The following is a 10657-nucleotide window of genomic DNA, read 5'->3' as shown; positions in this document are numbered from 1 at the left end:
GTCAATGTCAAACTCACCAAAGCCCGGCAAGTAAGTGCCCAATATTCCCTCCACAGCCTCCCCGGGTCACTCGGAACAGAGTGTTGTATCCGGGCAGTGTGTGAGTCGAATGGAACTGCCGCATGTTAGCCCCTAACTCACTGCGGTTTAATCTCGGTTTGGTGTGAAAATCTTCGAAAATTCTAAATTTCCATGCAAAACCGTGGAAGAATAAATGCATTGGGGCAAATGGGATGAAAGTATTATTAGAGGGTAGTTTTGAATGGCCAATATGTTCACGACCATTCGGGCTATGGGATGGGAATCAAGTTAACTGGAAATTAATCTTTTGATTAAGAGTTCCGATGGTTGATGTGCTATTACAGTGTCTAGTTAAATTGCAAGGTAATTGTTAGACTTCAGAATGCTTTCCATAAACCAGCCCGTGGAGCTTTGCGGTAAGATACCGTATTGTCCATAAACTAATTCTACTTGTACTTCGGCCCCTTACAGAACGCTGAATGAGTTAGAATGAATATAGTTTGAAAGCATTAGTTCTAGCATCAGGGTCAAACCTGCTTGGAGTACGTGCGAAGATGAAGCGAAATATGAAAGTTTATGTATTCGTGTAAACTTTCCCAAGTGTGTTAGGAGACAATGAACCATCGGTTCCTCATCGAAATACATCTGCCTGCCTCGAATCGTTTGGATTCCTTAATTTACCCCACCGTGCAAATAAAAAGGGGTCCAAGAATTGCAGTTTCTATTACTGTTTAATCAGAATCAATCAATAGTCTGTGTAAAGTTTAGTAAGGCATTTGGTGTCCCTATGGTTATACACACAAACAAAAGGTCTATAGGTCACGCGCGCGGACATGAAGGAAGCAACAGCATTTTATTGAAACGTCTAGAATAGTGAGTGATGCCGGCCACACTGAGCGCAGTACACACATCAGCGACTCCACAACTTGCAACGACACACACCACGAGATCGGCGAACTGTTAAAAGGCTGAAATGGAGGGTGATGGGTTGCAGCAATGTAGGGCCACTTTTTTTTAAAAAAGAAAAGGAAAAACCAAAAAGAAACTCTCTGTAATTCATGTCGGTTTACATGACGAATCAAGGCACCAGAGCTGCATCCTGGGTCAATTTGCCTGGAGGAAAATGCAAAATTAAAGTAAGATTGATTTCAGACAGGCATAGATCCAAATGCCTATGAGTTACTAGGATACCGGAAAACTTACGCCTTGCGTGGCGTTTTCTTCCTTATTTCTACAGACAACACCGCGCCGTTTGTGTTGCTTTTTTTAAAACCGTGATCCGTTTAGGGCTCAATGGCCAGGGCGTTTCTGCCGAAGTTTTAAATAATGCACAATGTTTGATCCTTTATACCCAGTGGGGGGGGAGGGGGGGGGGGGCGTTTCGCGTCTTTTGCTGAGGCGGCGTCTCAACTCTCCAAACTCACATGGCTGCTGTAGTCGCCCTGGTCAACTGAAACATCACTCCTCACACAGCCAACCGTTCACTTCAAATTTTTTGACAGCCAGACCATTTTTTTGCTTCGATCATCGATTTTAAGATCATCTTTGCGTACGAAAATCGACACGAGTTTTCAATTTAATCCTCAAACTCATCTAAATTACCACCGCCCCCCCCCCCCCCCCCCCCAACACACACACACATCAATGAGATTACCGGCATTCCGGGTTTGAGCGGAATATCCCACTTTATCACAATATTGCTCCAGAGTTTTGTGAGGCTGCCTCCAATACTGATGGGGAATTCTCAGTGCCTTTCTTTGGAAGCGGGTGCCCCGTAGCAAACACGGAACAAGATCGTGAACTTTTGTATTTCCTGAAGGGCACCCCAATCTGTCCACGCCTTTGGTTTTTTTTGGGGAGGGTTGATCTGCAGTACACGATGTGGGTGTTAAAATGTGGTCCTTGTCCCCGTGCACAGCTGATCCCCCCCCCCCCCCCACACACATCTGCAACCATTCATAAACGGCAGAAGCATCGTTTAACATACATCAAATACCCCGTCAAAGGCTCCTTTTCCCTTCTTCGCCAACACCCTGCCCTTTGGCGCTAGAGATGACTTGGCTGTTTCAAACCTGGTGACTAGGCGCGACATGTGAGTTTGAAGTCGATTGTATAAATGTGCAGAAGCTATTTATTTAGTAAGGGGCGGGGTGGGGCGTGAGTTTAATTTTGTCTTGTGGGAAAGCAGCCTGTGTTGGAACTCACCGACCAAGGAATCTGCTGCAGCAATTCTCCCAAACCAATATCATAATCCCCTTCAAGTAGCCTAAGCAGAGCATCAATGTCTATGTCGTCGAAAATTTGGGTAATATTAATATCTTCAGGGCTGTTGTGGATGAAAAACACTATCCTTTTAATTTTAGTTTGAATACAGCATATGCACACACAAACAGAAGCAATATCCCAACATACCTACACCGAGTATAGCTATGTATTTCATATAAAACCAGCCACGCAGACCGATATTGTTCTTGTGCACGCTTTGTATGAACTGCTCTGTAATATATAACCCAAAAATGAATCGTCCACAAAGTAGATTTGTGCGTTCTTATAGTGTTTTACAAAAAACAATATTTTTATCAAAATATTCGTTTTTAATGGCTTTACTTCATACATAAATACATGTTTAAATAACAGAGGAGCGATGATTATTCAGTCGTTTGGAACGAATCTTGGATGGGGCTGTATACGTCGGGTGGGTGATCACTCGTCGCTACAAATAGAATACTCGGCGTCCTTTATTTTTAACTCTTTGTTTATACCTTTTGCCCAGGACAGCTGCCAGGTATTTCTTGACAGCCATCTGTTTCCTGTAACGGCTGTAGCTGTCGGTAAAGATGCCATCGGAATGTCGCTTTGACAGGGGCTCTGTGTCCTTCTCAACACTGCTGCCACTGCAGATAAAAAATAAAATCAAGACTCCGACACCGCTTGCATATCACATCTACAACTCCTGATAGGTTCAAACGCATCTTGCACTAAAGTTGCGCCATTCCAACCGCGCTAACATCTGGAAAGGTTGAGCGATGAGAGGAGGACGTTTCAGATCAATAGGATTCAGATGAAAGCACTTCTTAGGGGACCTCGCATCATGAATAGTGATGTCCCTGATCTCCAGAACTAGAATGTAAACAGTCCCACTCCCGAGGGGGTGTCCCAAATATGGCTTCAGCTGATTGAGTGGGGCAATGGGGCAAAGACAACTAATGGAGGGAATGGAATGAACGAGGTGGGGATGGCGATGAAGCAGCAACGCAACCTCAGGGAGGTACCAGAAAGAAAAGATGATTCTTTGGAGCGTTGTATTTTTGTCCCTCAATATTAAGATCGAGTGGTACAAAACTTACCCATCGCGTTTGTCAGGGATAAGGGAGTGAACGAACTCTCTTGTTATTTCCTGCGCCAACAACGCCCTGAGGCGTTTATTTAGTAGCCCATCCGCGTGTCTTTGTGTTCTGAAATACACAAAGGCCAATGTACAAGAAAACATCAGTGATCCACCATTAGGACCAAACACATCATTTGTTCAAGATACAAGTCGGATGCGCCGACAATGTGGCTCCGATCCTAATTCCTATTCTCTGTAATGAACGCCGCGAAGATATTGCAGGATTTTGGATCAGTTACCACTGCGGAGCGCCTTGACGATCGGGTCTGGCATGGTAATTATTGAATTGATTAACATAAATTGACACTGTTTTTAAAGAACCCCGTGTCTTGTGCTGTCCTGTTCTGCTTAACCCTTTCGGGGCTTCTTCAATAACTGAGTCTCCTTATTATAAAACGGATATCTGAGAACTAAGTATGCAATAAATAACACATCAGAATCCTCTGATCTAAATAACCGTGTTAAACAAAGGTCGGGTAACATTTCGGGGCCACAAAAATGAAAGGAGTTACCTTTTCTCCGGCGGGTAGTATAACGTGTTCACATCATCGATTACTGATGAAGGAATTCGGATGCCGTTTCGATCAGTTTCGTAAGTCAGATCAGGTAGCGAGTTCCCCTCTTCATCATACGCTTCATCTTCAACCCTGGGGAGGAAGAACAAGATTTTAAAATGTGCGCTCAACCGGAGGGATAAGGAGGTGGTGGAAGAATGAACATTCACTTCTATTTCTCTGGGCTTTTGTTCTCGGGGTTGGCGATTTACTTGGTTCCCGGAGCAGGAGGTGAGCCCTGCTTAGTATTGAGATGAGGCGTCGATTGAAGAGTCTACCCAGACCCGGCAGACGTGAGCAAACTAGCAAGTGGGGCCCAACTTGTTACCGACGTCCTACATTGCCATAAGTAATTCATAGCCCTGTTAATGGAAATCCCCGGACACTACAAGACTTTCTGGGATTGGGCGCTTGACCTATTCTCCCGGGGCTTCACAGTCTGTATGAATAATTGAAACACCATGTTCAAACCTGCTCCATGACTCGTTCTGGCGAGATCAACCCGGCAAGTTCCAAAATGTTCCCGTTTATCCCCCAGGGGAAGAAGGTCAGGTATGTTATGAGACGAAATCTCGTTACCTTCACCGGTTCCAATCGTTATCAAAGGAACCAATATGAAACCAGGACCGTTCTTCATATTTACCCCCCCCCCCCCGTTTATTCACAGAAATAACTATCAGAAAATTAAATAATAACTTGGGTGTTGCCAGTAATCGTTAGAACGACTGACAATCCCCTCGCTCAACATCGTTCACGTTAAACCTCTGACACTGGGCGTTCATCATCAAAATGATGAATTGTCTCTGATGTTGGGGGACAAAATTCATCGGCAAATCAATCATAATTGAAGCAAAATAATGCACAGCAGCAAATAACAGATGTATTCCTAATGTTAAACCCATCATGCTCAGGAAACTAGAGGACATTCGTAATACTAAAGGGCTTTTCACGGTAACTTCATTGCAGTGTTAATGTAAGCCTACTTGTAACAATAAAGATTATTATAAAGATTATTATAAAGCTTTAAACATCCCGAGAATGCAAGTAATCTTCACGACCCGCGCATTAGCCTACCCAACGAAAGGGCTTCTAAGCATACAATTCGCCATCCTATCAAGTGTTAATTTCAGTAGCCATGCCAGTAATGTTGACATTTTTATTTGACTCCTGGATGATTACAGGAACCTCCCGGGTAATAATAATGAAGCTGGCCTCCCGGGTGAGTTCTGGGTCCCTCCCGGTTAGCTGCTCTTTCTGCCAGGGTTTCTTACGGTCCTGATCCAATACACCATTTATCACCGTGCAGCTTCCCAGTGTATTCCAAAGAGACGGCTTCCCGGACTGCAGATATTAAATTTGAAAAAATCACTCAAGCTACAGCATTGCTAAAAACAAATAGACATTACAAACCTGACCAATCTCCCGTCAGGGAAACTGGGGACTTTAAGCAGTTTTTTTCTCTCCCATTTCTCTCTAAATTTCGGCAAGGGCTGGCCTGTAGTTTTCTAAAGTCTGCAGCTCATGCTCCTGATCTGCTGCAGCCTTTAGCAATGCTGCTCCCCCCCCCCCCCCCCTCCTCCTCGCCCCATGACAGTAATTGACGCGATTTTACACGGGGCCCTCCCGGGAATTCCATCAGGCTCAGTCTCTGCATTCGCTCAAGTCCATCAGAGTAAGCAGGCATGCACAAGCTCCACTTCCTGTGCCGTCCGCTCAATCCGCGGAAAGGGCATTTTCTGTGGCCGGTATGGATGCTGAACATTTCTCCCTTTCCCTCCCGTTACTCAGCGTGATTGCGGTGAGCTTCCCTCCCCCCCCCCCCCCCCCCCCAATTAAAGCAGTACTGGCAGACATCGCCCCTCCGGCTGCCTCTGAGAACACAGCCCTTGCTGCAACCTGACTAAGGGGCTCGGATGATGCTTTCCTATCACACGGAGATAGATGAATTACAATCCGGCATCAAACCCACTGTTTGGGGTGGGGTGGGGGGTTTCAAAATCCTACCATTCTCAAAGGCACCATCATCCAACTCCTTCAGCACGTTTCTAAAGGAAAATCAACCTGGCATTGTGGCTCTGCCCCCGGCTGCCTCTTTCACATCCTGCCTTTAACTCGACATCTCCTGCAACTTAGCGCTGCTTCCCGTCTCAATCTATTTGAATGTCACAATTTCTCCCCCCCCCCCCACCCCCCGCCATCCGCCACGACTCTCTGTGTCCCTATCATTATCATTTTCCACCTCTCTCTCTCTCTCTCTCTGCTCCTCGCCCTCACTCACATCCCGTCCTATTTCCCACGCTTCTCAAAGAATGGGAGATCAAAAAATCCCGAGGCTGCGCCGGAGCGGGGCGCCCGGGATCGCGGTCACATCACTCGCTGTCAACAAGTAGAAAGTCTCCACATGCGAAGGGCGGGCGAGCCAGTGAGGAGCAGAGTCAGTGCCCAGGCAAAGGAGAGTCAGTGCCCAGTACAATAACACTGAGGGAAAGGAGGGCTACAGAGAAAAGATCCACATGGGAAAGGTGGACAGAGAAAAGTGAATGGCAGGGCAAAAGACACCTACCTAAATGTCGGGTATTTCCCTCCAGTCGGTGTACAGTAAACACTGCAATGCATTATGATCCCATACACAACCATAAATGCTATCGTCGCGTTGTTGGTCATTCTTAATCTGTAAAGTGAATGAATTTCGAAAGTTTAAAATCGAAAAGCAAAATTATCGCGCCTAATTCTCTCAACAAATTAACTCGACTTGACGAGCACCTCAGCCTGGCATTGAGAAATAAAAAGTTTCTTTAAAAAATATAAACATTGTTCTTCTTTCCAAAATAAAACAAAGCCTAATCTCTCGATCCTATCCTGTGGCAAGGCAGTAGCGCCCAGCAGTTAGATTGTAACTTTGCTGGCTCTCGCATACCTATCGCAGGTTGGTTGAGTGTTGTGCACGATCTGGTCCAGGTTTAGCTCTGGATCTGATAAAAATCTTCCTCACGGCAGTTCACTGAGGCGTCGCTGAGATTCTGGTGCCGTTCAACTTGCCACGGTTCCACGCTATTATATATATGCAATTATCAGAAATCTTCGCAAACACTGTTTGAAATACACATAGCAACAGATGTCTTTGTAAACATTTGTCTACATCTTAGCTTTTTTTTTATGAACTATTGTTTGTTGTACACTTGCACTCGGATTTTTATTCATGAATCAGACTGCTTCCCTTCTTTTCAGAGTCAGTGCAAGTCACGTTAAGACCATGTATCACCAATAGACGTCATCAGCTTGTGCTATTCCTCCCGGAATATAACACTCTTTCTCATCGTTTATCTGGCCAAAGTCATAACCCACTCATAAACACTTAGACCAAATTAAACATTCTATTGCGCTGCTTTTTGTGCCAGGTTTCATCAGGCCACTTTTAGAATTCTCGTGTCAACAAAAACAATAACTCAACTCTGTCACGATGACAAGTAAAGGGAAGTAGATCGCGCGCAAGGTGAACGTGTTGCGACATAAACTAGTATAGAGTCCAGCTGGAATTTGTTGGCCAAAAAAATCTTAAAAGTTTTGGAAATGTGGATTGCAAGTGTCGAAAGGCGCTCGCGCTGCCCACACTGACAAGGGTTGAAATCTATTAAAAGTGGCACCATGGTACAGCATAAAGGGTATAAACAGCATCAATCCGATAAAAACCTGGGCTGAAAAAGACCTAAATGCTGGTGGTAGCAATTTACCCTCTTTATCTTTCTGCAAGACTCGTATTCGTTAGTGAACTCAAAGTATTAGCTAGGGTCCAGCGCCTAACATGGTTTAATACTGTATCAACAGCATATATCTCGGTGTAACCCACAGTGAAAATAATGGCATGCCATCTCCCTTGTAGATTGGAAAGATACCATCCAACATCTGATGGTATTCTACGAACTTTGGTTCGAAGATGATAACCCCCCCAACCACGCCACCCTTTCGTGTGCCCAATTGTTAATAGTGAAATGTCGAACTCCACCTTTGAAACATATATTTAAAAAATCTTTCGAACAATTTAATTATTCCAACAAAACTGAAGCTTGTTTTGGACCCATGGAACTGCAACTAGCTCTTATTTCAATAGTGAATGGTGGTGATAAAACAAACCAGCCCCTGGATTGTTGCTTTTGTGTTCGGGAGGGCATTAGGAAGGGGGTTATTAATTCTAAGCCTGAAACCATACTTCCACAGGATCTCTGAAAATTCAAAGGTGGTGCGTGTCAATAGAAATAAGTGAATCACATGAAAACAGCACTGCAGATTCCACAATACTCAAAGCCTCTCACCGGGGGCATTTCAAATGCTGTTCTCTGATTCTTCCAAGCTGATTTTTCACACAGAGTACATTGCAGGAGCGTTCTCTGAAGACGGTCTCTCAGAGCTGTACTATTAGTTTCTCAACCATGGGCAGCCTTTCATTTATTTCAGGTCGCCAGTAAAACCACTTAAAAATTAAAAACTTGCTTGTAGTGATTTGACCTTGCCTTTAAAAAGAACCCCCGATGAGGGGGCCAGGCCATTCAGCTTGCTCCTTTGTATCAGCCGAAGTCAAATCGCTCTAAACCCATACATGGAGAAAGAACAACATTTTAAAAATCACAATATGGCTGTGAAACCAGTCGCCAAGGGTTGTTTTGTTCACATTTCTTTACGTTCTTTCGATCAACAATTTGAGTTTACGCATGGTGAATTAACTAAAGTAAGACTGTTTTTGTATACTCGCTCGAAGTGGAATATTGACGCCCACACAAGACCCTGGTACGTAGTTAGAAGCAGTACGTTCGTTTGCACTTTTCTTTTAGAAAAAAACCCATCGTGTTTAAAAAGCCAAGCACGTGTTTTTGAATTCATTGTCATATAAACGAGTTTATTTCCGTGCCGATCTGTAAAATACAGCAGCGCACGACTTGGTCACAAAATGAACATCTGAATTCTCATAAATCCTTTTGCACATTTACTGTACGCTGTCAGCGTCTTGAGGGGCAACGGATGATCATTTAGCATTTCCTGTACACATCCCTAAAGCAATTATGAGGTGATTAGTTTTAAATTCGCTCCCGCATTCCCACCCCCACGTCCCGACTGCCGGAAAATGCAAAGACGATATCAGAGCTCCCCCTCGCGTCCAAAGAGAAGTTCGCCGAATTGCCTCATGCGTGTCCAGCACGATAGAGTTACAATAGCAATAGAGATTACTCATTCTTACTGAAATATAAGAGCGCAACTCTCCCCACTAAGAATAGTTTCTAGTTACAGTATAACGCACGATTTTATTCCGCCTGTATTGTTCATCACTCTTTGTGCTGTATGACTCTATGGCTAGCAGCAGAATCTCCCCTGTGAGTTTATTGAATGAATCGTTTTCTGTTCGGTAACTTGGTGAAAAGACATTCGTCCCCGAAGGACGATGACGTGTGTGTTGTGTTTGTTCAAGTTTAATTTTTTGTTCCCGGTACTAGCTGCTGCTTTTCTTCCTTATTCATTCCTGTGTTGTGGTGGGCGTCGTTACAAGGTCAGCAATTATTGCTCATCCCAGATGCCCTGAGCAAGTGCTAGTGGACTTTCTTCATTGAGTTGCTTTCCCTGCGATGAAGGTCTATGTCTACCGAAAATGCTGTGAAGTACAAGTTCCAAGTTTTTAAACCAGTCACGTTGAAGGAACTGGACTGCAACGTAGTTCCATGCACCTGCTGCCGTTGTCTGCCTAGGTGGTGACAGTTGCTGTGTAGGAACCATTGGAAAGTTGGTGCAGTGCATCTTGTAGCATTATCTACACAGTGTACACTGCAACCACAGTAAGAATGCGATGGAGGCCATGGGTGTTTAAGTTAAATTAATGTGCCAGTCAAGGAGACTGCTTTCTCTTATATGGCATTGAGCTTCTTGCGTGTTGCTGCAGTTACGCTCATTCAGGCAAGGGATAAGGGCCTTATAAAAAAATACTTTGGGGAATCAGGAACTGAACTATGCACCACATAATGTCCAGCCTATAATCTGCTCTAGTATCTAAAACATTTATCCAGCAGATCCAGCAAACGTCTTGATAAATGGTGAGCCCCAGGATGTTGATGGTGGGGAAGTTGATCATTGTAATGCCATTAAATGTAATGGAGTGGTGTTTCAGTGAGCATGACTATACAAAGCTGTGGGGTGACGTCTCTGTGGGACAGCGCTCTCAACTTTGGCACCGGTTTCCAGGTGTTAGTGACCAGGACTTTGCAGGGTTGACTGGGTTGATCCAATATGTTGTGCCTGATTCAATGCCGAAACCATAGCTGAGTGATCTGTTTCAAGTCATTTTTTATCGGTGCCCATTTGATTTTTGATCCGTTTATGAGCAGGAACAGTTCTTCCAATCTACTCTGTCCGCCCCCCCCCCCCCCCTCATGATTTTGATCTTTATCAAATCTCCTCTCATCCTTCTTCTCCAAAGAGAACAATCCCAATCTCTCCAACCTATCTTCAGAATTGAAGCTGCTCATCCTTGGAACCATTCTTACAAACCTCTCCTTCAATGCATTCACATCTTTCCTATAGCTTGGTGTCCAGATCTATATACAATATCCCAGTTGAGATTTAACGAGTGTCTTGTATAAATTCAGCATAACCCTCCTTGCTCTTCCATAGAATCCCTACAGTGCAGAAGGAGGCCATTCAGCCCATTGAGTCT

The 10657-nt window shown here is 44.4% G+C and overlaps 1 protein-coding gene across 4 annotated transcripts; it reads right to left on the bottom strand.

Annotated features, from left to right (window-relative positions):
* Window positions 1–733: 733 nt before the first annotated feature.
* On the bottom strand, window positions 734–8292 carry adcyap1b (adenylate cyclase activating polypeptide 1b). 4 transcript variants are annotated; one of them, XM_072467900.1, is made up of 7 exons: window positions 6881–7252; window positions 6527–6634; window positions 3922–4056; window positions 3369–3476; window positions 2784–2915; window positions 2227–2347; window positions 734–1134 (listed from the first exon to the last, which is right to left on the bottom strand). In XM_072467900.1, exons 2-7 carry the CDS (start codon window positions 6625–6627, stop codon window positions 1126–1128), a joined length of 606 nt encoding a protein of 201 aa, XP_072324001.1. In that variant the 5' UTR covers window positions 6628–6634; window positions 6881–7252; the 3' UTR covers window positions 734–1125. The 4 variants fall into 4 exon arrangements, with proteins under 4 accessions (XP_072324001.1, XP_072324000.1, XP_072323999.1 ...); XM_072467899.1 differs by lacking the exon at window positions 6881–7252 and adding an exon at window positions 8274–8292 and having other exon boundaries at window positions 734–2347; XM_072467898.1 differs by having other exon boundaries at window positions 734–2347; window positions 6881–7258.
* Window positions 8293–10657: the final 2365 nt, after the last annotated feature.

This window comes from Scyliorhinus torazame, chromosome 11 (genome assembly GCF_047496885.1).
Source record: "Scyliorhinus torazame isolate Kashiwa2021f chromosome 11, sScyTor2.1, whole genome shotgun sequence".
NCBI classification, from domain to species: domain Eukaryota; kingdom Metazoa; phylum Chordata; class Chondrichthyes; order Carcharhiniformes; family Scyliorhinidae; genus Scyliorhinus; species Scyliorhinus torazame.
This window is presented reverse-complemented; position numbering and strand designations above follow the sequence as displayed.

Coding starts and splice junctions, on each gene's coding strand:
- adcyap1b (XM_072467899.1), bottom strand. CDS start 6,627: ATGACCAACAACGCGACGATAGCATTTATGGTTGTGTATGGGATCATA. Junction 4,057..6,526: donor GGGAAATACCCGACATTTAG/GTAGGTGTCTTT, acceptor CTTCCTCCCCAG/GGTTGAAGATGAAGCGTATG. Junction 2,916..3,368: donor ATCCCTGACAAACGCGATGG/GTAAGTTTTGTA, acceptor TTTTATCTGCAG/TGGCAGCAGTGTTGAGAAGG.